Raw genomic sequence first — 27681 nt, forward strand, 5'->3', positions numbered from 1 at the left:
ATGGCTGAAACTGAGGGGTACTGCGGGTTCCTGTGCTTTCTGGGCGGCTTCACGGCGCTGTATTACCTGCTGAAGTGGTCTTGGGCTTGCTGGAGGGGATTCAAGATGTATCTGTTGTCAGAAATTTGGCACACGGATCTGAGAAAGTTCGGCCGGTGGGCAGGTAAGACATGGCCAGGTTACACCTGAGGGCTGACTTGCTGTCAGCGTGTACTTGTCAGGTAATGGGCTACGTTGAATGGTTGAAGTGCTGAGGGAAGGGTGTGTGTAAATGAGCAGAAATTGACTCACAGGTATTCAAATAACTGCTTTGTATGGGATCCTTCAAATTCAGATTTTTATAAACGTTTCATGTCCTTTGCTTTATGTGTAAAATGCTCTATTCATTAATAACAACACAGTAATAGACAATAATGAAGCCTCATTTATTCAGCTAGCTACTGTTTCTTCCAGTACTGAAGATGTGTATGGGAAGCAGTTGCACAATAATAGATGTTTGCTTGTGATTTTAGCACAACATGCATATTAGCAAGCTGCCACTGTTGGGCCCTTGAGCGAGGCCCTTTACCCTCTCTGCTCCCCGGGCGCTGAAGTTGGCTGCCCACCACTCTGGATGTGTGTGTACTCACTGCCCCTAGTTCACTAGTGTGTGTGTGTTCACTACCACAGATGGGTTAAATGCGGACAGTGACAAATACGTGCATCTTTACCTTTACCTTTATGTTATTATTTGCACTTAAGGATCTAAAGTCTTTCTCGAAGACCTTTCATGGTAGCCTACTTATCAAATGAGTCCCGCTGGGCATTTTTGCTCTTTCATAATTAATTCCAGGAATTAGTTCTTTTTTTTAGTTATTTTAGGAATTAGTTATTAGTTTTTTTTTGCTCGGTTGTTTTCCTGGTACAGATAAGAGCTGTGCTGTCCTACAGTTCAGTGTGTAGACTACAGCCAGTATGGAGTTCTGCAGCTTTCCTCAAGGCCTGCAGCTTCTGTCCAGTAGCCACAGGACCTGCAGTTCCTCCAGTAAACGCCGAGTGGAAATGCATTCACACGGCTTGGAACCAGTTGCTCTCCCACAGCATTTATCCTGATGAAGCCATTTCTCTAGGTCCACTCAAATCTGCCTAAATGTTCAAAGCTGGCTGCTGGTTATAAAGATTGTGTGGTTGGAAAGCCAGGGCGTCTTCGCTCATATTTGATGAGCTTATGGCTGAATCTCTAATGGCTCCCTACTCACCACACTCCTAAATATACAGAGTTCTTTGAGCGATGCCATAGAATCTAAGGATCTAAAAGGATCTAAAAAGATGTCAGGTACTAAGTAACCTGAATCAGACCTACATTAGTTTCTACAAGTGCCTCAAAAGGACCTACATTCTATAGCACTAAGTTAAAACACATAGTGCACATGTTTACTGCTATGTTCATCTATGAACTTCCTTACTTGCTTAGTGTAGCTTAATATTTATTCACAGGAGGCAAATACATATTTACCCATGTTCATTTATTACCTAAAGTGAATTGCATATAGACAAATCAATGTCTAACAACCAAATGAATGCCTACAGCAAAGCAATAACTGACTGTAAAGCATTTTATTACGCCTGCAATGAAGTAACAGTAAGCTCCTGTCAGTTACATGTGTGCATTCTCGGGAACCATATCCCATTCAACATCCACAATGAGAAATGGAAAGGATTAGTTAATGGTTTGAAGTGTATTGAATCTTAAACCGATCCTTACAGTTTACAAGTACAACACATTTGCTATAAAAGAGAGAGGTACAGAGATACAGAGGTACAGAGGTATTGGTACTGAAAAAGTAGTGTTAATTCATAGTCATTTTAATGCAAGCCGATTAATTACACTGCTATTATTTAATAAACAAGTAAAGACTCCCAATAGATGGTGACTTTGTATATTTAAAGGGAATTTAAATTGTATAGAAGTGTAACTACGCGTCAAACCATCATGATATTACGATGTAAAACTTTGATAATGCATCATGAAGATTCAACAGTGCATGGTGGAGGATAGTTTATTATGAAATTAATTGTGAAATCAAATGCAGTTGCATTGCACTCTTTAGCCTCCCAGTTCTGGTCTCATTAGTAGATTATTTTTCTTCATTCAGATTTTGTTTGAAATTGTGAACCCAGTATGGTGAATGAATCGTGTGTTAAGTTATCTTAGACAGAACTGCCTATATAGTTGTTGACAGTCTTAAAGATCAGCATGGTAAACAGCATACCCGAGGTTAAACCTTTTTCCTTTCCTTCCAGTGGTCACTGGAGCAACATCTGGGATTGGCCGGGCCTATGCCATGGAGGTCAGTGGTGATCTTTTTTCAGTACTTTCACAGCCTCAGCCTGGCGCAGCATACGACATACACTATATTGCCAAAGGTATTCGCTCGCCTGCCTTCGCACATAGTGTTTAACATGATGTCGATCCACCCTTTCAGCTATAACAGCTTCAACTCTTCTGGGAAGGCTTTCTACAAGGTTTAGGAATTTAGTGTTTATGGAAATTTTTGACCATTCTTCCAGAAGCACATTTGTGGGTCAGACACTGATGCTGGACGAGAAGGCCTGACTCGTAGTCTCCGCACTAATTCATCCCAAAGGTGTTTTTTTTGGGTTGTGCAGGCCAGTCAAGTTCTTCTACACCAAACTCGCACATCCTTGCTTTGTGCACTAGTGCGCAGTCATAGGAAGGGGCCTTCCCCAAACTGTTCCTGCAAAGTTGAGATTGTGAAATTGACCAAAATCTCTTGGTATGCTGAGGCATTCGTTTCACTGGAACTAAGGGGCCAAACCCAACTCCTGAAAAACAACCCCACACCATACACCATAATCCCTCCCATCAAACTTTACACTTGACACAATGCAGTCAGACATGTACCGTTTGGCAACCGTCAAACTGAGACTCGTCCACTTGGTTTTATACACCTGTGGCCATGGCATTGATTGGAACATCTGAATTCAATAGTTTGGATGAGTGAGTAAATATTTTTGACAATATATGTTCCATGTACACTATATGTACCATGTACATGTTCTAGACCTGGGTGGGGGGAATGGGGATGCAGTGCAGTTGTAGGCAAATGTATTGTATTGTAAATGTATAGGACCTCACAAGGGGAACCCCATTCTCCTCTGTTTATCACCCCAAGTATCATTTGTCATAATACAATAATGAAAGTTGTTAATATGGTAAGTAATTCCAAAACGTTGTGTGGCAGTGTTCAAAGAGACGAGATAGCAAAAAAGGCACCTGTTCTCTAAGCACCTGGAATGCACAGTAAACATTCAGTTTTAGAGAGAGTGTGAGGGTAGAAGGAGAAAACTTAAACAGGGCTAAATGAGGGCTCATGTTGTGTAAGCTGTACATTACAGGAACGTGTTGAAGTTTCTGAGTAATGTTCCATTTCTACAGTTACCTTTCAAGCAAATGAATCACCTGGAGATGTTTTCTTTACACACGGGCATAGGCGTGGTTTCTAAACTGCTACAGTCATAGGCACAATTTTGGGAATCCTTGGTCTTCCTTTATATGAATCTGACACTACTATTTAAAGCACATACTGAAGCACTTTTGGCCCCAAAGTGATTTAAACACATGCTGACGAGTGCTGACTTCAGATAATGATGAGAAATGTGTGGTGTTTAAGATTATAATGTGGGATTATTGTTAAGGCAGCTTCTTCAGTCTTCAAGAAATTCACTAGCATAAAAAAGCTAAACAGCATCCCATGTAATACTATTTGTCCTCTATGTTGTTATGGGCAGTGTATATCTTGTGAAAGGTCCCAGAGTACTTCTTGCGCTGGTGTCATGTATGCTCAAACAGAGCTGCATTATAATCTACACCTTCCGCCCAATTGCAGTGAACAAACAGTCCTCCACTGAGTGAGACTGTTCTACAGAGTGCTTGGATGGAGCACCTAAATGCTGAGCCTTTGTTTGTTTATTTATGTATGCATATGTTTGTGTGTGTGTTTACTTGGGTGTGTTAGCTGGCAAGACGAGGCTTGGACATTGTCCTGATCAGTCGTTCAGAGGAAAAGCTTCACAGAGTTGCCAAAGAAATAGGTGAGTTGGGAACTGTACACACATCCAGTGGGGAAATTAATTACCATATAATTACTAACTGGGATAACTTCTAATACTAATTTAAGAGCACATATTTCTCTTGCTAAATGAATTTTGACATACACCTTTACACACTTCGGTACCTAGATCTACACAAATGTAATAAGTGGATTTAATGCAAGAAAAACATAACAGTGGATTATCTAATAATTGATCATTGTAACTCTATTCCACACAGATCAGCATGTAACTCCAGAGGTTAAGTGCCTTAAGTGTAATTTGTCCTACTGTGTAAATCAAGTTAGGAAGTAGACAAAGTTTTGGAGTAGATTCATGAAGCTCCTCCTATTTCCAGTCTAACATCTAGTCATTTTCTATGGCTACCTGCCATGCCCTGTTGTCCCATCTCTCAGTTCTAGCTCAAAGCACAAGTGGCCCTGAACTCTAGCCCAGGTTCATAGAATTCTCTCCCCTCCAAAGTCATACATTTACACTAGTTTTATTGCATTGTTTTGATTTTGATTTGTTTTGTTTGGTAACAAAAGGGTTAAATTTGTGAAACACTAAATAGAAAATTGTCCAATCAGAATTGGTTTTGCTCAGTATTATCCAGATACCAGGTAAACAAGCTCTCTCGTTGGTTCGTTGGAACTTCACAAACGGAACTAAAAGGCTAACACGTCAGATTAATTGACATTGGGCCACTGGACAGCATGAATTTCAGATAATTTCCCATGCAGTTAGTTAATGGCGTTATATTCACAACAAGGTCATAAAATAAGGCTTTCTTCACATATGTCATTATTAAAATATGTCATTAGTCTTGATTAGTCTGTCATGATCTTGTCACAAATATGTACGTATTTATGTGATGCAGTTTTCTACACAGTAAAAAGTTGTTTAATTGGAGGGTTATGTTTCTAATCAACTTTGGATGAAGCATATGTAATGTCTCTCAAAGCTTTACATATCCATGTTTAATCTAGGATGACCAAAAAACATATTAGTGTACTAGCCAACCAATATACAGTTTCCTTCACAGTGAAAAATAGACCACACACTTCTGACAAACGCTGAATGTTGTTAACATGTTGATAACTCGTCTTATTATGCATTAGTTCATCTTAACCATCATATGTGTGTGTGTGTGTGTGTGTGTGTTTCACAGAATCTCAGTATGGACGGCAGACCCGGACCATTCAGGCTGATTTCACAGAAGGACAGTCCATCTACCTGGGCATCGCACAGAAGCTGGAAGGCCTGGAGATCGGCATACTAGGTAACAGTATTTTTTCACTTTTTGTCATGGTTTTGATCAAATTGTCCTCTTTTACATTGACTTCAGTTGAAAATTGCCTTTACTTTTAAAGTTGCAATGTTACATATGCAATGTTTTTGTGTGGCAATGATGTTATAATGATATTATATTCAAATTGCAACTTTTGGTTGATGTTATATAGATCAAAATCTGTCCCATACAAATTCTGAGATTGATTTAGAATATCATAAAACTATATAATTTAGGCCTTGATGTTTTGATGTGTATAGAAGAAAACCCGAAATGCCCGAAATTCAGTTTGGTTTAAAGAAAGGTTGTTTCTAGAAATGTGTCCCTTCTCCCCTATTAGAATTGCCCTGTATAATGGTCGTGTATTCAGTTTATTAGAGAGCAGTTTAAGTTGGTTCATGGCTGCAATAACCTGCATTCACCCGTCAGTGTGTTTGCTGTTATGATTAACAACAGTAAACCCATTACTGATTTTTGTTTTTAATTGTACAGAGCTTTAGTTTTTATGGTGTTTATAAAGGCTGTTGCATAGTAACGAGAGCCTCGCAATAAACTTCGCTCTGCATTCATCTGATATAGTGATCAGCGTATAGTGTTTACTAGAAATTTTGACGAAGAAAGAAGAACCACTCAATCGCCATTGTGCTGCACAAATAAGTTTTTGTCCTACGCATTTAACCCATCCGTGCAGTGCACACATGTACACACACTAGTGAGCACACATGCATACACAGACACTAAGGAACAGTGAGCACATGTGCAAGGAGTGGTAGGCAGCTCTGGCTGTAGCACCCAAGGCTGCTTGCAGTGCAGGAGTTTGTAGTGCCCTTCGAACACTGGAAGCCCACTTTTCCTTACGGAAACTAAAAGACCACTGGCCAAGGTTTTCAGTAGTGCCCTAAAACACAAATAGGAATCATTTGCAGTCATTAACTAAGTGGGGGAAAAACAACCTTAACAGACTCACTTATAGAACACTAGCAGTGAACAAGTGACCAAGGTCTTTTCACCTTTACACACATACTCACACTCTCCCTCTCTCCTCAGTGAACAACGTTGCAATGAATTATGCTAGAATGTTGGCACATTTTTTGGATGTTCCTGACACAGAACAGGTAATGTCACAACCAGTACTTTGTGGTGTGTGTGTATGTATGTGTGTTGGTATGTGCAAATAAGGGCACTGAATTCTGTATTTTTGGCTTTTCAGAGAATCACCCAAGTGATCAACTGTAACATCCTTTCTGTCACTCAGGTACATATTGCTCATTCTACCTGTTTACTTCAAGCTAGTACGTACATGCCAAACTGAAATGAGGAATAGTTACTGTTCTGATGAGTATAATGATGATCATGGTTTCGTTGTTCTTTAGATGAGCAGATTGATCCTGACACACATGGTTGAAAGGTACACATTTGTCTTAATCCCGATCATATCACTCATGCATTAAAGCGTGACTGCAGGTGATGAAGAAAATGTGTGTGGGTGTGTATGGCTGTGTGTGTTTGTAGGGGTAGAGGACTTATCATCAACCTGTCATCAGAAGCTGCTTCAGAGCCTCAACCCATGCTAGCAGTGTATTCGGCTACAAAGGTAACACACACACATACCCTGTTAACAGGCAGCAAACACAATCTTGAAACTGAATTAGTCAGCATGGCATATCATTACTGTCACACAAAAAACACAATTATTTTACATTTTGACCTTTTACATTGACTTCCATTGACAGTTAAGGTATTTCATTCTTTCCTGTTGTTTTGTTTCCCACCCTCCTTTTTTCAGATATTTGTGACATATTTCTCTCGCTGTCTGAATACAGAATACAAGTCACGAGGAATCACTGTTCAGGTAGAATAGAATGCAAAATATGATTAATTAAGTGATGGTTTAGTCGCTCAGCCAAGATGTTTGCTGTCTGAAGCTACCTCACATGTTAGCATCATACAGACTGCACATCCTAAATCAAAAAGATCAGGCATGATTATTTAGGCATGAGAACATCTGGTGAATGTAAGTTTTATTGCTACTTAGCTACATTAACCTCATAGCTAATGCAGCTAAACTCTGAGCTCTGGGGTTTGACTAAACCATAACTTTAATGTGAAGTAAATATTCAAATAGTTCATTAAATCCTCACTCTTTCCAAAGCCAAAAATCTTTAAAGCATATTTACTCATGTTTTACCTCACCTTTGCCTCTCTCTCTGCAGTGTGTGGCTCCTTTTGTGGTGTCTACAAATATGACCAATAATGTTGCTGTGAATCCTCTAGTGAAGAGTGCAGCTTCATTTGCCAGGGATGCTCTTAACACTGTGGAATACAGCTCGTTCACAAGTGGCTGCCTTACACATGCACTGCAGGTACACACACACACACACACAGCTCTATTGCAATACAAGTGATTGCATTGTTTTTCTTCTTGTTTTATTTTGGATGTTTGTGGACATTTTTCAAGAATTCTAGGCACAACAAGAATATACTGCAGTAATGTATTTTTTTTATATTTTTTGAGTTAGTTGCTACTCACTTGATCACCAATTTCGAAAGATGTTCTGGATTTCAATATTAACTCGATGCTGTAGAGCATTCTAAATGATTATGCAATCACATACAGAGGACACAGTTCTCCAAAAGCATGTTAACTGGTAGTAAGAGTGAAACTCTCCTGTTTATGAGTCAGCACAATAAACATTTATATTTACAACTTTCTACAAATAATTTTTTGCAAAAGAAAAAAAACACTATTTTAATACATATTGTCACTGGCATACAAAAACCTTCTATCTCTAAAATGTTGGAGCATTTGTTTTTGTCCATTAATTATCAATATAAAAAAAACTGCTAAATTGTAAATTATATCAAAAAGTTATAAAAAGCAAAAAAAGAAAACATAAGGATTTTGCGGGACAGCAATGCTGCTCTAAAGTCCTCCCATGCAAATTTCATTAATAACGGTGTAGCACATATTCCCTATTGATTAATGACTGTGCTCTACATGGTCTACATTATCAGTGTTGCCACACATACGTGGTGTCATCAAAAGTATGCAGAGCTGGGATAACATCATTGTGCAGGTTCTGCATAGTCAAGTGTCCTTGTGATAGATCGATTGGACAAAGAGAGAACCACATTAGTGTTGAACACAGCCTCCACCTTTAACCTATCCATGCTGTGATCACACGCATACTTACTTGTTTAGGAGATTAGGAGTTATATGTGAAGAATTTGTGTAAGACTGAATGCTTTACAGCTCGTACTAAAAATAATGCACAATGTATGATAAATCGACTAGTTGAAATATGTCAAGACAAACTTTTAAAATTTTTTAAGCATTATTAACAGATGCTGTGTTTTCCTGTTTCCAAAGGTTTGTAGAGTATTTATTGTCTGTTTGTGATACTCAGGGACAGTAAACTCTTTCACTTTTTCTCTGTTCTCTCCCTCTTCTCCCCACAGCACATCGCTCTGTCCATTTTCTTCCCAGCCTGGGTGCGGCACTCTCAGTTCCTTGTGCGCCGCATGGAGGAATATGCACAGAGCGCTACGAAGTATATAGAGGAGAGAATGCCACAGACCCACAGTAAAGAGGAATGATAAACACACACACAAACACATGCAGATTTACTCAAACTATTGACAATCAGTACTACAGGAGACATCACACAATACACACACACCCACAAACACATACCAGACACATTACCTCCATTTTCCTTCTGTATATTCAGTTTCTTTCACATTTATTTATACAGCACTTTTCACAACAAATGTGTTCACAAAGCAGCTTTAGCAGAGATCCAGGTCTGAGGCTCTTTTGAGTCAAAGGCAACTGTGGTAAGGAAACACTCCCTCACAAGAGAAAGGAACTTTGAGAGGAACCAAGACTCAGAAGGGGAACCCATCCTCCTCTAGTTGACAGCAGATAGCACACAGGCTATTATTTTTTATATTGTAAGGTACCTGTTTTGAGGAAGCTGCTATAATACTTCATCATGTTGTATAATGCATACACTGCAAATTACTTTTAGTATAGATAGTCTGTCTTTGTTGGTGGAGGGTCAGAATTCAGTTTGACAATATTCTTGTTCTAAAACTCGTAGTCTACATCTGAAACCATCCCAGTGGCAATGCTGGCACCATACTACTTCTGACTTATTAAATAAATAGCCATTACTTAACTTTTAAAGAAGATAAATCATGTGCGTCACTTATACTCCCAAATTATGAGATGATTGTTCATCCATGTCCTCTCCTAGTTGTAGTTACATTGTGCAGTCATGGAATTTTTGGCCTCATTTCAAGACTGCTTAATTGAATGGGGACAAATAAGGTCATGCTACGGGCAAAGGCCGACCTCCCACATTTTTAGCCCCATAATTGAGTCTCTAAGTAGTTCTCCCTGTGCTCCCAACACTCTGACCATGTCAAGTAAAGCTGCACTCCATTCCACAGGTTCCCTAAGCAGTACCCTTATATTCCCGTCACACTGAGCACAGGGTGTGAGCAAAGGGAAAGCTTGGGCACCCTTGGCCATTTTAGCCTTTTAAACTGTGGCTATTAGAATGAGATCTGGAAAACCAAGGAAACTCTTGAGAACTGCTCATACACTTATGAGGAAGGTAAACCAAATACCAAGAATGCCAAGAACCTCCAGGGAGATTGGGATTCCACGAATGGACACTGTAGGAATTCACTGTTAACTTAACCCTGAATCACATTAGACTTTATAATACCGATATCGTGGAAAGTAGCACGTAGAGCCTCTATAAAAATACTGCTTTCTTTACAGTGAATAGCTTTAACCAATCACAGGTCTTTCGATGGACGAAGGGCAAAAGGGAAACCTTTGATCCTGCAAAAGTATTTGTCTTTCTTTTGAAATAATGCAGGCCATTTTCAAACCACTCATTTTATTAATGCTAATTAAAGTTGCAAAGTGCAAACTCCAATGTATATCAGTATAATTACAGTAGCTTCTTAGCAGGGTTGATGTCAACACACAAAAACACACTTTATTAAAGAAAGCAGTTCAGGTTTTTTAGCACCTCCTCAGGATGGTGAGGCCTTTTAGAACCTGTGTTAACCAGCAATGCAGTGTATGCTCAGGCTGTGCTGTGTTGTGTTTTAGAATTTCTCACTGTGTGCATGTTAACGTGAGACAGAGAATATGAGAAAGAGAAAATGAAAACATAGGACAGGAAACATTGGGTTAATTTATTGTGTGGATATATTCATGTATAACCTGCCATATGATCTGTAAAATGCAACAGAAAATGAACTATTTTTGACAATCGTTTGATTATATACACACACACAATATAAATGAGCACTATAGAATCCCTTTTTATACTGAAGTTATATTATTGTTATTACTATTATTATTATTATTATTGTTGTTGTTGTTGTTTTGATTATTGGTGTTGTTATTCTATTATATTGGAGTACATGACAACATTGTCTTTTGTGGTTCCTGTACATTCAGTGCAACTCCATGGTGTTCAAAGAAGCATATTCATGTTCCTAACACAAACAATGCCACACCTGTTACATCTGCTTCTTCATTCTCTACCTTGGAAAGCTTGTTCCTGTTACAACCCCCCCCCAAAGCTTGTTCCTAAGTGTTTCCTTTTTCAAAGCTACTTTGTCATCAACACACCTTACAGTTCAGCATTCAACCCAATATCCATCTGCTGCATCTGTAGAAAACATTCAATTGCCACAAAAGAAACGTAAACAGAACAAAATTCACTAGACAGGGCTGACCCTTTCCCAGCGCTGAACAAAATTCCAACAATCTAAGATAAAAGGGGACAGAAACAACAGTCTTTATCCGATCCCCCGTATAGACAACCCAAAGTCAGAATGCCGGTTTAGATACCCAGTGCTCTTTCAACACACTAAACCAGTGAGGTATGAGGACAGCATGTACCTGTTCTAAAATTAGGCCACATGCCAGGAATTGCAGTTCAGCGCTTATATCACTGCTAAGCTGTGTTATTAAAGGGCAGTTTATATAAGTATACAATTAAGACAATCAATATAAACTCCCTGTTATAAGTTATAATGAGCTTTTTTGGGGGGGGACAAAACTACATACACGTCTCAGAATACAGGAACATGAATTGCTTTTTGAGTCTATTGCCACTATATTAACTCTATGAACAGGAATGACTTCAGACCTCATAATGCTGTAGAACCATCACATGTCCATACATGAAGAACAGACCTGTGAAGCTTACATTTTTAACACTACGATTGTTTTGTTACCCGTATCGGTACACTACTACCATCTCCAGGCTCCCCCAACATGCACAACAGGCTGCGTAAGATATTCACACTGGAGTAGGAGCAGGGAAGCAGCTGGTTAGCTAGCTGGTTTTGTTTGGGTTCCATTAGGTCAGTGTCTCCCACTGGTCCTCTCAGGACAGAGGCGTCAAACTCTGCCTAGTTCAAACGTTTCTCTGCAGGGTTACATTCTACACAACGCAAGGGCTTAATAAATAGCCAATAACGGAGTCTCTAAATCTGTGAACAGAGAGCACACTTCCATGTGTGGGATGGATGCCAAACTGTTATCAAAACTGGTAATTAAATGAAAGAAAAGAAAGAAAGAAAGAAAAAAAACATGAACTGGCCCAAGCAGGTAGATTTCCCTTGGCTGAGCATTTCTATGCACATATCTTTGGAACAATGTTTTATACCGTGGTAATGACTTCCATCAGCGGAATGACACCTAATAACATCCTCTGAACATGAATCTAATCTAAGTTCAAGTTGCTTTGGAACGAAAGTGCCAGTAGTAGAAATGTTGAAGCTTCATGTCCGGCGTTGTTACAATAGAAGTGACTGACTAACACTAACACACATAAACCACAACCTCCCTCTTTTGGTTTAGTTCAGTTACTTTAAATAACTTAAATAAGGAAAAATAAATACTTTGCAAGATGAAGAACTGTAAAGTAAGACCAGTTACAATCAGTACGATGACTACTGAACAGTGCAAGCAGTGCCAACAAGCTTTTACACACGCAATAATCAATTTTCCCTAAGACTCTGTGCTTTCCCTTGTATTTGCTACTTGCTTGAGATCGGTGTAAGACTTAAAGTGGAGAAAAAAAAAATAACGTATTGCTTTTCCTTTGCTACAAAAGTAGCTCTTCTAAACGGGTCATTATAAGCTTCTACTACTTGTTAGCTACATTAGCTTTTTAGCTCCAGTGCAAAACCAAAGGAACAAGCATCTCTGGCTGCTCTAGGTTTTAAAGGCTACAGGACACCTACATAAGTCTAACTGACATTAACCTATATTGACATTTATAAAGGCTTATTCTAATCATTGCCAGCTGATGAGCCAAAATGACATGTCCACTGGGTCTACTTAGCACCCTGTGAGAGGAGCTATGTTCAAAGGGGTAGAGAATGCAGTTTATTGCTAGCAAGGAGTGAGATACAAAAAAAGACAGGGAGAAGAAGGAAACAAAGGGGAGCTTTAAAAAAAAAAAAAAAAAGAAGAGCAAGGGTGCTGCAAAGGTGAAGAGGGAACTTAAGAGAGAGTGACACTGTTAGACAAATATATGAAGGTGGGATGGAGGGAGCAGAGAGCTTTTTGAGCACAGTGGAAAAAGAGAGTGAGACAAAAGCAGCCTTTATAATAACCATGACTTATTGAAAGAGCCTTTACAAATGTTTATATAGGTTGAGGTCAGTTGTCAAAGTGAACAGGCAGCAGACCTCATGTGGACCATAGATATTAGGTTTTTGGACCATATGTGGACCTTGGAATTCAGGCTTTTGGTCAAACTATGGCTTCAAACTGTATCAGGAACACACACACACTCAGAGCTCAGTACACGTAACAGGGGTCAATCCGTGAATCAGAAGGGTGGGGCCGAGCCCTTGAGTGATGGCGTCCAACTGTGCCAAATACTGCTGCGATTGGCTGGAATCGGTGGGTGGGCCAGGCAGATAGAGGAAGCGCACGGCCGCAGAGGTGCTGTGCTCTTTCAGGAGCAAGTTGACCGCGGATAAGAACTCTTCCGATGCTGCAGGGTGCGCTGTGGCATCGGTTCCTTGCAGCATTCGCACCACAGGGTCCCAAGCTACAATCTTGATCGTGGCTCGGATCCTCAGCTTTCCGAGCAGGTCCCGGAATCTCTCCTCTTTAGCCAGCCAGCCTTGGTCTCCAGACTCTGCCTCCACGCACAAGAAGATGCGGACCCTTGCCTTGCGCCATCCAGCGGCCATGTTTAAAACGCACGCCATCTGCAGGAGGAAAAGGCTGCAGACGTCAGCAAAGCTACCACTGCCTTGGGCGCTCAGCAGATTAGAAGGCCACACGTCAATGGTGTCTATATTGTCTCCGGATTTTGCGGTCATTCCTTTTCCTTCAGGTGGCAGCTGGAAGAAATAGCGGGCCAGGCACACGTTCTTGCCCATCTTGATGGCGTCCGAGATGATGCCCACGTACTCGTCTGGCTGCAGAGAGCGAGGGCTCTCTGTGTGACGGACAGGAGGGAAGTGAGCCTGCAGGGATGGAAGGTCCACTCCGAAATCGTCTCCCTCAGGACCACCAAACATACCAGAGCCACTCTCTGCATCATCGCAGAACGCAGGGTCTTGCAAGAGGTAGTCCTCAGGGTAAGAGTTGTCATAGAAACCCAAGACCAGGGTGTTCGGCTTCATGCCACCTGTTTGGAGAGAGAGAGAGAGAGAGATATGATTAAAATTGTGTAGCTGAGGGTTTTTAAGAAGCGCTAAAGAAGCCAACCTAAACTGAAAATGGACCTTTTTCTTATCATATTCCATTAGGTCACGTCATTCAAAAGACCAATTATTTGATCAAAGTCTGGTGACTATTTTCCCTCCCTATCCCACACACATCATAAGAAGTTGATCATCAAGCAAAAATCACCACCTTTGTCCCCAGCTTTACTCAAAAAAGGCTCAAATAAATTTGGCCCAACTTCCTATGCCTCACAGAGGACTGCATACCTCTTCGCCATGCATATGCGATGCATAAAACTCTCTGTATAAAATTATGTCCCACCCACAATTATTTCACATCCTGTTTCACTCAGAAATACCTGGAAGGTCATCCCTTTTCCGATTCACATTGACCTGGCACTGACTAAAGAAATAAGCTGATGAAAAAAAAAAAGTAAAAGTTCCCCTCTACCCCAAAAGTAATCGGTGTCCCAACACGTACACCCACCCCCATGAAATGATGAGACACTGGTCCCATCTCAATTAACATGTTTTTACGGCCCCGGTCAGGCACAGACACTTGTTCTAACTTTCTCTCCCTTCATATTTGCACCCCTGCACCCATGAACACAGTCTGCTGCCCCCTGACCTACATCCCATGTTATCTTTACTTTATCTGCTTTGAATGCATTTGTGAGTTTCGCTGGTGTAATTTGCATGCTAATAGCTCCCCCTGCTGAAAAAACTTTAGACTGCTAGATGTGAGAAGAATAGATGCTAGAAGAAAACCTCAAAGTTACGACAATCTACAACAGCTCACCTAAAAATAGGAAAAGCTTAGAAAAGCTTTCCTCAGAGGGTATATTGCACCCCCAGGAGCAACAGTGGTACATTTATTCTGCTTTACCCTTAATAGTAACCTGTAAAAAATAATTTCTAACTGTCAAAGCAAAAAAAAAGAAAATTTCAGCACCCTTTCGCCCAGGCCTAATTATTACAGTGTTTTTGATGCTGTATGCCAATGTTTTTTTTTTGTTTGTTTGTTTTTTATGGACAAAAGCAGCAGACCTAAAGCCTGAATTTTGTCTGCACTGCTGCTGATTCAATAAACTGTAGCATGAAGCACAAATTAGCAGAAGAGTTGTCAGAAAAAGTGCTGAGGATCTTGTGGGAGAATATTCTAACAGTATAAAAAACAAATTGAGTTATATCTCATGGGATGTGCGGTCTCACCCAGTCCGGTGATGCGCAGCAGGTGTTGAGTGCCCTGCCTGACTGAGGGAGACAGAGTTAGATCCACAAATGCCTTCACCCCCAGCTTATCCACCAGACTCAACCAGAAATTATACTGCTGCTGAACCGGGTCTGTAGGCAACAAGTCTGTCAGGAGAGGAGAGAAGAGGAGAGTATCAATTATTAAAATAGCTCATAGCTTTTTGTGGCTTCAACAAAAGAAAAATACAATTTCCACTACACAACAAAACATCTACCCATATATACTGCATGCAATTATGTATTTTTTATTTGAACAGATGCTTTCCTTTCCATTCATTTACAGTCTTTTCAGTGACTTTCAGTTGTGCTGTCCCCTTAAATCATCAGTTACCTTAATATAGAAGGACATGTTTTTAAAATTAAAAAGTTAAAACCTCTAATAATACAAAAACGTCAGATATCTTCAGACCTATCTTCCGTCTACTTTAAGATCTGCAGGATCTCTTTGGGGTATTTAACAGTAAGCAGTGATGAAGGCCTATTTATAAGCCAACTAACAAACTGTGACCAACAGAGAGCCCTGAGCTGCATTCCATTCCACAGGGTTAAGAAAATGTATTAACACAGGATATCCCACAATGCATTTTTCAACCACCCCAGCGTCTTAGTCTGCTGAGCCCCAGAATGTCTTTCCAGATAGATCACTGAAGGTTAATCTATTAAATTAAAATATGCAGATGATGTGGCTCTAGATCCGTCTGTTCTATGTTAATCAAGTGATTGAAAAATGGATAAGTGAAAACTGTTCTCCACTTTGACAAATCAGTTCTTTGTTCAGTTCTCTAGACAAGCATCACGTCTAGAGAACTGAACAAAGAACTGATTTGTCAAAGTGGAGAACAAGTGCCTACTAACACTTGTTTTTCATAACAAGCTGGTGGAAACTGTAACTCCACTGTGTACTAGGGGTGTAAAAATGCATCAGTGCATTGTGATGGATTGACCGAGGGGAGAGAATCAATAGCACTGATTTGTGATTATTAGAAAACCTGTAAATTAATTACAATAAAATATAATGTACTATTTTTAAACTTAGTGTAGGTAAACTTAACTCTACAAACATTTTTTCACAGACAATCTTGCAGAACCTGACTATTGCACCCCCAAGTGGTAGAAAATAAGCTAGGCTGGATCTGGAACACGAAAAGAAGGAGAGGACTTAATAATGGTGGGCAGTAACCTTCCAAATGTTAACAGGAGCCACAGCAATGTCTAGAGCAGAAAAGCTTCTGATTGACTGCTCTAAATCAAAAAGTGGGCAGGAAAGAGGAGCACACCAAATGCTCAAATGCCAATAAATGTTTTACAAAATAATACATAGAGAAATAATTTGGAAATCTACCTGAACCAAAAACATAACTCATAGATTACTGTTACACCTCTAGCATTTCCCAAGGCAGTATTTCTCAGGCCAGGAACCAGCAAGCCCACTGGATCATTACCCAGGTCTCCGAGCTGCACGTGTCCCAGGACGAACAGGCCTCCTTTCTTTAGCTGGTTGACGAAGCTGATGAGCTGGCAGGAGGAGCGTGGGTTGGCCACCATCAGCAGCACCTGCGGCCTCCAAAACTTCACATGATCCTTCCGAGAGTCAAGCATCAGCAGATACTTGCGCACCTGCAGGACGGGTACGTCACACGTTCACATATGCTTAATCTGTTTCCATGTCATCAGCCAGATTGTCAACATAGTATACCAGAGGTGGGGGACTCGAGTCACATGATGCAAAGGACTTGAGACTTTCTTGACTTTGACTTGGTATTCACGAGTTGAGACAGAGGATTTGAAAAAAGACTAGATTTTTTTGTAAATATTTGCATTTCTTGTTAAAATCTGATCTATGGAGACGTACGATTTATACCTGCATCACAACTGGTGCAATTAAGGATTGTCCAACACACATTGTTCCAGAAGTTCTCGGACCAACTGACCAAGCCTTGCTCTGATCTTTTGTTTTGTATTTTGACAGTAAGGGCTTCCAGCCTGCACACCTACCATTAAAACCGATTGGTCTCGTTTTGATGGTAGATGATGTACTTTGAAATCAACTTTGTATAGAGCTACCTGTTGCTCAGCTCTTCAGCTGTTCTCAAATGTAGTGTAAGTAAGCTTAATTCTACAAATGTCTTTCACCTGGCTAGTGCACCCCCAAGTGGTTGAAAAATCAGCTCTGCTCCAAAGCACATTATTCCAGAAGTCCTACTCTTTGTCTCGATGTTCTCTGACAAACCTTTGTCTTGCTCAAACATGTGTGTGGTCTCTTTTTGAGGGTAGATGCTATATTTTGTCATCAATTGTGGATAGAGCTACCTGTAGCTCTTGTAATGGCATACATTACACTAGTAGTCAGAGTTAGTATTGCTAAGCCTGACTACTCAGATCTTAAAAACTGCCACTCACAGATTTATTAACTCAGCCCTACACAGACATACACATCTTTCTTGTGTGGGTGGATGGGCTTCTGAATTTGTGCAAGCTTCAGTAGTAAAGAAATCATTTTGCTGTTTGTGTGTGTAGGTTTCAGACCTGCTCAGAGTGTGTGAATCGTCAGTATTGTTGTGCACGTACTTCAGTACTGCTTTGTGTGTTTGTTTGTGTTACACTTTTACTGTGCATGTGTGTATGTGTGTGTACCTGGTGAAAGATCAGAGCCTGGCTGATGTAGCCCCAGCTGCTGGTGGGTGATCTATAGTGGAGGAACAGCAGCAGCAGCAGCAGAAGCACTATACTGGCTGAGGAGTAAACAGGATTTATCACAAACATCATCACCAGACAGCTCAGCAGGCCCAGCAGACACGTGTGCCACGAGAAGAGCTGGAACGTAGGCCTGAGAAAGAGAGACAGAGGCTATAATGCTCCACTAACTAACACCACTAACAGCATTACCTCATACAGTATGCTTGTATATTCACTGTAATATTGTATATGCAGCAATATTTTACAGCAGAAAACCTTCTTAACATCAAATAGAAGTCAATGTAAAAAATCATTCTGAAGCATTTCTATTGGTACAGTCATCACAACGTATTGAAACAATATAAAGAACAGATGCCTGATTGGCATAATGTCAAAAAGTGAAAAACAGCAAAAAACTAAAGTGACAATATATAAAATAAAAAACAACTTCATATAAAACATGAATAATAATGGTGGTAAAACTTCAGATTTGAAGCCAACAGAATCACAATCTGATCATCCTGAGGTTCAGAGATTTACTCCTTTACTTAACAGAACTAATATCCTGCACTGATCTGAAGGACGTTTCCACTGTACCTGAAATTTGGAGCGGAGGCCCACTCCAGTGCCAGACAGGCCAGATCCACTGCAGCATACGCCAGCAGATAAAACACAGTCACAAATCCCGCGATCACATTCAGCTGACCTGCAAACACTGTGCACTACCATACACGCACACAAAAACAGCACGGTCACATATTAGCCATTACAACTGATGCAAGAAGGGTCTACTACTTCAATCATTTTATGTCCAGATTGTCCAGATAAGGCTCTCAACTAGATTTTGAAGCATTCATGTGAGGACTGCATTCAGTGACAAGAGTGTTAGTGAGGTCAGGATGTTATGATGATCAGCATTCCACCTCATTCCCAACGTATCCCAATAGTATTGGATGAAGCACCCACAATCATTCCAAAGAACACCGTTCCACTGCTCCACAGCTCAATGCTGGGGGCTTTATACCCTTCTTTATACCCACACCTGATGTTAGGCATGGTGCCACAAGGATCATGTTTATCAGCTTCAGAAAGCCCTATTCTATTGCCAATACTTCTCTACACGGACTAGACAAGCTGTGTGTGCACATTTGCACATCTGTGTCAGCAATGGCTGTAACTTCAAGTAGTTGAATGCATTGGTTAGAAGGGGTGTCCACAAACATTGAAGTTTTTAGAATAGCCACTGTTGTGAGAACTCCTGAAAAACTGTTTTACCTGTACCAAAGCCCAAGTGAAGAGCACAGAGACCCAGGGGTTTCCTGATTGAGAGGTGATGGCTGCAGGGGCCAGGGGCAAACCTGGGAGATGACACACACACAGTCCCAAATGTCTCTTTTCTAACACCTGCACTGATATTTTCTCTGTCTCCCTCACACACATATAGACACACATACACACAAAAAAACACACCGAAGAGCTGGTCGATTGCAAGGGCATGAAGGATGCGTGATGCTCCAATCAAGGAGCACATCGCTGCAGACAGAGAGGCACAGTAAACGCCAACAATCACAAATGGAGGCCAGACGTTTATACGCTGGAACACACCGTAGTCATTAATCAACAACAACCTGAGAGAAGGACAAAGAAATAAAGACATGGCCTGAGCGATACAAAAATGATTAAATGCATCATCTAGTTCTCAATTTTAAGCTAGAAGTTTGAAACCAGAAAAGTAGTATCATAAATATCAGAATCATAAATATACTGTACACAATTATAAATTGCAAAATGTCATTTGATAGCCAGGTTTAATAGGTAACTGTGCTGCTGTTCAGTGCTGTAACAAGTGGCTGTATGGATTTCTTCTCTCTTAATACCAAATTACCAAAATACCGAATTTTACTTCAGATTACTTCGAGGATTATCAATACTGATTAGTACATTTATCTGCCCAGACTTACAGATATTACTATTATTATTAATATTATATATTTATATATTTTTTAATGAGATTTTTAAGATTAAATAACATTATATACATTCATGCAAATGATTGGCAGGCTCAGAATCAGCGTTATATATTGTGCAAGTCTGAGACACCCCAGACTGGTGAGTAAATGTATATTTTGAAATTATGTTGGGAATGTCTGACTCACCGGTCACATGTGGAGCTCACAAGGAAAAAAAGGAGGACGTAAACAATGAAGGTGTAGAGCACAGCCAAGATGGTGCCTTTAGGAATGGCCACACTGGGGTTTTTCAGCTCACCTGGGGAAACATGAGTGCTGAGTGACAGTTTACAGTAAACAGAAGCAGCAATGCCGTAAAAGAGGACAGCAAAAAATATCTTTATAGAGCTATAATAAACCTCAGGCGTTTATGATGCTGTATGTAAACAGAGGGTAGAAAGAGGAAAGCAGACAGAGGAACTGTGTGTGTGTGTGTGTGTGTGTGTGTGTGTGTGTGTGTGTGTGTGTGTGTGTGTACGTACCTGACATATTGGCTCCAGCCATTATTCCAGTACAGCTGGTGAACATCACGGCAAAGACAGTGGAAAATGACATCACCCTGTTAGTACTGTAGTCTAGAGAGTAGCCCGCTAGAAACAGAAAGAAAGAAGCATAAAAGAAAGAAATCATGTACAGAAAGAAACAGAAATCAAGATGGAAATAAACAGAACAAAAGAAAGAAAGAAAGAAAGAAAGAAAGAAAGAAAGAAAGAAAAAAGAAGAAAATAGAAAGAATGGGGAAAAAAACTATGATACTAAGATAAAAAAGATAAAAAGATAGAGCAAGAGAAAGAGAGAGAGAAAGGTACAGGAATAAACAAAAGAAAAATAAGAAAAGCAAAAGAAAGGGAAAAAAAGAACAAAAGAAAGAAAAAGAAAGAAGGAAGGAAAAGAAAGAAACCATGTACAGAAAGAAAGATAGAAATAAACAGAACAAAAGAAACAAAAATGTAAGAAAGAAAGAAAATAAATAGAAAGACAGGGGGAAAAAAGAAAGAAAGAAAGAAAGAAAGAAAGAAAGAAAGAAAGAAAGAAAGAAAGAAAGAAATAGAGAGAGAGAGACAGACATACAGGAATAAACAAAAGAAAGATAATTAAAAAATAAAAGAAAAAAAAGAAGGAAAAAAAAAAAAGATAGATAGATCGAGTGTGTGAGAGAGACAGGAATAAACAAAACAAAGGTAATAAAAAACAAATATACTGAAAGAAAGAAAGGGAAAAAAGAAAGAAAAACTAAGAAAGAAAGAAGTAAAGAAAGTAGTAAAGACAGAAAATAAAGTAAATAAATCAAAAGACAGACAGGAACACAGAAAGAAAGCTGTTCAGAACAGTAAAGTTCTGGGAGTGTGAAACGGTGAGACTCACGTCCGAGGTTGTTGGAGAGTGTACTGCTGTTGAAGCCGGTGTAGGTCCCGTTGTGTGTGAGCGAGCGGTTGTGATCCAGTGTGTGCGTGAAACTAAAGCGGCGAGGGCCGACCAGCAGCGGGCTGATGAGGATGGACAGAATGGCCACAGTGACCACCAGAAGGGTGATAAAACTGGCTTTGGCGTAGATGTGAGCTCCAACCAGGCACACCAGCAAACACAGCAGCAGCAGCACAGAGGAGTACAGCACTGAGAACCAGTAACCCTGAGGGAGCACACGCACACCCTCCGCCATGCCCACCGCTAGAGACACACAGAGGGGGACAGAGGAGGACAGACAGGGACAGACTTTTAATTTAACCATCACTTCACTACTAGAAAAAAGGGTATTTTCTAAAAGTGAGGACAAAAGCAGAGGGAAAACCTGCATCCATATGCATAATAAAAAACAGGTGGGAGTTTTTTGTGATCATAGCTGAACTCCATTGCAAAGCATTTGAGATGAGGGTTTTCATTCATGGTTCCTGACAAAGTTATCATAATACTAACCTGAATTACCTTTCAGACGCCATTCTAAAGGATTCCCAGATTGTTAGCTTTGCTTGCTCCAATAAAAAGGTGGTCGAAACAAACATAAATAACAAATATGCTGTATCTAAAATAATCTCCCTAATTTTACCACTGAAGACAGTTTAAAGGCCAACTCTACTGCTTGTGTCACCGTTTAGTGCTGTATGAAGTGATTATACTGAATTATGGAACGTTTGGAGAACAGTTTTGGGAGGAAAAACAAGCCTTAAGCCACACATGAACCTATTGGCACCATGCCCAATGCCAGGCTTGCGCTAGAGGGTTATAAGAGTGGAACTGTGTTGTCTGATATGGCGATGAGGTGGATGGTAATTATCCAATACAGTAAACTTTTTTTTTAATACCTATGATTTTGGAAGAAATAAATAATGAGCAGGTATCCTAATATTTTTGACCATGTTGTGCATTTGCCTATATCCAATTGTTCAGGTGACACCGTTTCAGCCAAACCCATTCAGTCTGAAGTTATCCAAAGCCAGGTGATCTAGACCCTGTCCACAAACTTCCAGATATTTAGAAAATGTAAGCATGCCAGCCCAGCAGGAGGCGCTAAAACCTACCACAAAGTTTGATGTCAAATTTTTCAAGAAACAGCGTAATGCTCATACATATTATTCTGTATGAAAAAGTCACGAAAGGTCAGCATTATTTAAACACTGCATTGACCACCAGTGTGGAATGCAGAGCTCACCTGGGTCCTGCCCGAAAATGTCCAGAATGGCTTCTACCAGGCCGAGCACGTACACCCCGCACGAAAACACCTTCGCCAGGAAAAACATGAGTCCGATGCTGCCCCCAAACTCTGGCCCTAGAGAACGACTGATCATGTCTGATACAAAAGTTAGGGACAGAATCATTGTAATTCAACAAGAACATCGATTTCCGTTTCCGAGGTGCTGTGAAGGATACAGTAGGCCCCTCCCCCCTGCACCGCCCCATTAGTGGAAATGGCACAGATGGACAGGACTGTCAAGGAGATGATGAAATAGGCCACACCCAGCATAAGCAGACCCTGGAGAAGACCTGCATGACCTATGACAAAACCTGCAACACACAGCCTAATAGTTTAATCAAATAGTTCATTAGAAAAACCAGTTCCTTAATAGGTCAGTTTTATATTTACATATACACACACACACACACACACACATATATATATACATGATGGTTTGGTAATTTTGTGGTTAAAAAACCCTCTACAAAGAATACATTTCTTTACATGCTTAGGTTATTTAAACATATAATAAATACAAGTTTAGTTAGGCTATATATAAAAAATATATAAATAAAATGAAAAAAACAGGTGCAGCTGATCAGCCAAGATACAATATCTAAGATATTCATCTTCAGTTTAGCACAGGATATACTACGCTAACATGGCTAACAAACAAACACTGCGCTGAGATGGTAACCAATCTCTGTAAATTGTCACTGTTAAGATAAACTCAGCAAAAACACGGCGAAAATGTTTCACACAGTGGACTTTCACATCTTTACAACAATGACAGTTTTTCTTTGTTTGCATCTTTAGCTAAATCTTTTAATGTATTATTTCAGCAAATAAACAGAAATGATGGTCTAAACCAAGTTTATATTTAAGGACTTTGCCAAGAAGACAAACAAAACAGATCACTTCAACAGGAAAGTTTTAAATATGACTGTCTATAAAAAAAAAATAAACCCAACCATTTCGCTTTCCCTTTACTCCCTTTCACTCACCAGTGCGCAGGAAGAGTATGATGCTGAACATAGAGAGGATGGTGGGCACCATCACCCCAAAGAAGGTGTTGAGGGTGCGAGGGTTAGCTTTGGAGGAGCTGTCTCCAGCCACTGAGGACGCTCTCCTGGAATCTCCATTATCCCCCACCACGCTGAAGACCCCATGGGCCAGGAGAGGACTGCGCTCACCTGCCATGACCTGGAAAGAGCAACTTCTCTTCTAACAATGTTCCTGTTGCAGTGAGGGTCTGTAGGGGTGGGCGACATAACAGCTGCATTTAACTCATTCATGACCAAAAACTACATTCAATAAGCTGCAGAACATGTTGTGATTTATGTACAATCAAATTAATCCTCACTTTGTAGACATACAGCATACAGCTAGATGAATTATTAAAATAAATATGAAATTTAAATGTCAAATATGAAAATAAATGGGTTAATAAAGACAAAGCAGTTTGCTGTAAACTTATTGTTTATACATATCTTGACAATTAAAGCAGGAAAGTAACATATCGTTCTTACATAACCACACCAGTTAACTGCTGGCACACAATTTACATCCCCAAACTTATCCAGTCTTTCTAGGGGCTGTTTACTTAATGCAGGAGTGGGGAACACAGGGTCAGGGTGCACCACAGTTTACCAACTTCCCGGTTCTAACATGCCTACTAAACCTGGCTATTAACAGGCGAGTTGAATCAGGTGCGCTTGAGCAAGATGAGCACAAAGTGTGCAGGAATCTAGCCCTACAGGAGTTCCGCACCCATGACTTACGAGGTGGTAACAGAGCGAGGTTGAGCATGACTGGTTTTAGTGCAGCTTAAGTCAGCCATTACAGCTGGTAGACCATGGTGTCCATGGGGTAGATTTTATTTGACATGTGTGGAAATAAATGATCTAATACTTTTTGATTTTAAATATCTAATACTGCAACAAGGTTTGGGGATGCAAAGAAATGATTTCACTAAATATGAAATAATTTTAAATGATCATAACAAATAATAACAATATATATATTGCATGAATCAGAAGAACTAACTTTTGATTAGACTGAAAATTCATTCTTAAAAACTTTCTATTAGAACTGACAGTAACTGACCTGGGAGGCAAGTCAATACAATTAATAATCATTAATAAATATAATCTTTAATTGCATTTGTAAAATAAGTCGTTAAGTTGTTTTTAACTGCACATTGGTAACAATGTTCATCCAATGTTGATAGAATTGGACCTCCACTCATGAAAATATATAGGATTTACACAGGACCATTCAGAGTATTATACACACATGTTAAAACAAACCACTCATAGCTATGAACGTAAATGGCAACACACAAAACTAGAGCGCTTCCGACTCGAATGGCAGCACAGTCTTGTGGACTACAAAAAAGCCCTAATTAAAACCAAATCTCAGTATTTTTCAGCTCTTATTGAGAAAAACAAACACAACCCAAGATTCATTTTCAATACTGTGACTAAACTTACCAACAGTAATAAAAACAAACTAGCTCAGTCATGCCTGCTGAAATTAGTAGCAATGACTTATTATAGAATATATATTAGAATATTAGACTAAAAATCCAATGTCGGTCTCAAACCACAGCGGTAGACAATGATGAATGCTGCACCAGCTCCACGGCACACCTACAGTACTTTAGTTCAGATACAGAAGAAGGCCTGCTCAATATAATTAACTCCGTAAATAAATAAAGGATAAAGGTGCACGTATTCGTCACTGTACAGTGTGGACTGTACAGCGAAATGTGTCCTCCGCATTTAACCCATCTGGTAGTGAATACACACTCACACACACACACGTGTTAGGGGCAGTGAGTACACACACACCAACTCCAGCCAACTCCAGCGCCCGGGGAGCAGAGAGGGTAAAGGGCCTTGCTCAAGGGCCCAACAGTGGCAGCTTGCCGAGCCCGGGAATCGAACCCACAACCCTGTTATCGATATCCCAGCGCTCTAACCGCTGAGCCACCACTGCCCACACAAATGTAAATGTAAATGTCATCATGTATTAGATCCGGTACCAAGACCATTGCTTAAACAGGCATTGCAAAGGTTGGTAAAGGTTGTGACACCATTGGTTGTGAAAGGTGCTTTATAAATAAACATTGAATTGAATTGAATTAAATTAAATTGTGGAGAAACTTACCAGCACCCATTTCTTTACAGCGGTGGGGATGTCAAAATATGATCAGAGATATCCAGGCTACTTTTATTTAAACTTTTTTTAAAAAACATTTTTAACATTTTTAGACCTAAAGCTTCTCTCAAACCTGTAAAAGAATAGCCTCTCCACTGTCATACCCATTTAGAGTAATACAGTCCCGTCCCAGAGCTTTGAAGAATATCAGAGTAATCGGACGTCTGGTTCCATTGACCCCCACTCTGAACAATTCTGACTTGGAAAGTTTCTCAGGAACAGAGCATTTCACACCAAACCACTCTGCGTGACTATGCTTAGATTTTAACCACTTAATTATGCACAACATCTAAACAACGGGTGAAATTCCTCTTTAAGGTGTTCGGCCAGTAGTTTAGGAGTACCGAGGGGAAACACGTCCGGAACGCCTAACCTGTGCCTGCAGCGGTCACGTGCGCAAACAGCGCCGGACACCGCCTTAGAAGAGCGGCTACACATCTGTCTGACTTTAAACGAAGCCAAGAGAAATCTGCTGTTACAGGGAGGAGTGGAGGGGCTGAGGCATGATGTGAGGCACAAAACGAGCCTGAAGCTGAAGCTGCGGGGACGATTCAAAAAGCAGGAACTGACTCAAAACAAGCTGCGACTGCGAGCCTGTTCAGGATAGGAGAGTCTGGCCTGGGCTAGCGGCTTCAGCTAGGCTGAAAGAACAAGCTTTAGAAAGAAAGACGAAGAAAACAGACAGCTGAAAGCTGCCCGAATATCAAACATGCATCTTTAAAACCGGCGTGGCGCTTAAAAACACTGCCTACTGAGCGGAGGAGTTCACACCTTTACCCCCTCCACTCCATACCCAAAAACAGAGGTGGAGAGAAGGGGGCAGCACGAAGCTGCACACACACACACACACACATACAGGCAGGCTAACAGCAGGGCAAAGCAGGGCCGGGCTATCCTACCGCAACCTACCGTATTATCATCTAGGAAAGGATTTCTGTGGCTAATATGCGATGGCCGTCCTTGCGCGGCATCCCCCTGGTTTGCGTGGTTTGCGCCGTAACCGTCAGAAACCCTCGTTTAGAACAGTCACGGGACGCAGGGGCGATACCATGTGACTCTGAAAATGGGGGAGGAGGGGAGAGGGAAAGTTTTGAGGAAGACGTTTGAACCAAGTCCAAAAGAGGGATGGATGATGCTGTTGAAGGTAATGCATAATACACATAACTGCTTACATCTACTTTTTTATTATTATTTCTATACTGTATCACTTATAATCACGTCATGTTTAGGCCTTTTGTAGTATAACCATTCACATTTAGTTACTTTACAATAATGAACCCATGACTATATTACATTACATAAAGTGTGTACATAAAGCATTTTATTAAAAAATAACTGTGCATCTAATCCGTCACGCAATTATCTCATCAGGCAATTGTGTGGTAGCAGATACAGGCCATAAGCTTTGGGTAATGTTCACATCAATCTTCACAACGTGGAAAAAATGCTCAAATCTCAATTTTGACCATGGCATGATTGTTGGTGTCAGATGTCTGGTTTGTGTATTTCCAGAACTCCTAGGTTCTTTGGAGTTTACTTAGGATGGTGTGATAGAGAAAAACATCCAGCGAGGGAAATTTCTGCAGATGGAAACACCTTGTTGATGAGAGAGGTCAGCGGAGAATGGCCACACTGGTTGGAGCTGACAGAAAAGCTATAGTAACTCAGATCACCACTCTACAACTGTACAACTGAGATGACCAGAAAAGCATCTCAGAATTAACAGCATTGAGGTGGAT

At 40.4% G+C, this 27681-nt stretch overlaps 2 protein-coding genes across 3 annotated transcripts; one reads left to right on the top strand and one right to left on the bottom strand.

The window, feature by feature from the left end:
- On the top strand, nucleotides 1–10735 carry hsd20b2 (hydroxysteroid (20-beta) dehydrogenase 2). The gene is made up of 11 exons (XM_072674219.1): nucleotides 1–163; nucleotides 2284–2330; nucleotides 4020–4095; nucleotides 5264–5374; nucleotides 6431–6498; nucleotides 6594–6638; nucleotides 6757–6791; nucleotides 6896–6977; nucleotides 7170–7235; nucleotides 7597–7746; nucleotides 8843–10735. The coding sequence occupies exons 1-11, from the start codon at nucleotides 1–3 to the stop codon at nucleotides 8978–8980; spliced, it is 981 nt and encodes a 326-aa protein (XP_072530320.1). The 3' UTR covers nucleotides 8981–10735.
- Nucleotides 10258–26939, bottom strand: slc12a9 (solute carrier family 12 member 9). Of its 2 annotated transcripts, none has more exons than XM_072674186.1 (14): nucleotides 26852–26939; nucleotides 23725–23972; nucleotides 22915–23049; nucleotides 22697–22834; nucleotides 21415–21717; nucleotides 20532–20639; nucleotides 20197–20308; nucleotides 19511–19668; nucleotides 19316–19398; nucleotides 18638–18762; nucleotides 17999–18191; nucleotides 16807–16981; nucleotides 15323–15469; nucleotides 10258–14073 (listed from the first exon to the last, which is right to left on the bottom strand). In XM_072674186.1, exons 2-14 carry the CDS (start codon nucleotides 23918–23920, stop codon nucleotides 13223–13225), a joined length of 2724 nt encoding a protein of 907 aa, XP_072530287.1. In that variant the 5' UTR covers nucleotides 23921–23972; nucleotides 26852–26939; the 3' UTR covers nucleotides 10258–13222. The 2 variants fall into 2 exon arrangements, with proteins under 2 accessions (XP_072530287.1, XP_072530296.1); XM_072674195.1 differs by lacking the exon at nucleotides 26852–26939 and adding an exon at nucleotides 25892–26829.
- Nucleotides 26940–27681: the final 742 nt, after the last annotated feature.

This window comes from Salminus brasiliensis, chromosome 1 (genome assembly GCF_030463535.1).
Source record: "Salminus brasiliensis chromosome 1, fSalBra1.hap2, whole genome shotgun sequence".
Taxonomy (NCBI): Eukaryota; Metazoa; Chordata; class Actinopteri; order Characiformes; family Bryconidae; genus Salminus; species Salminus brasiliensis.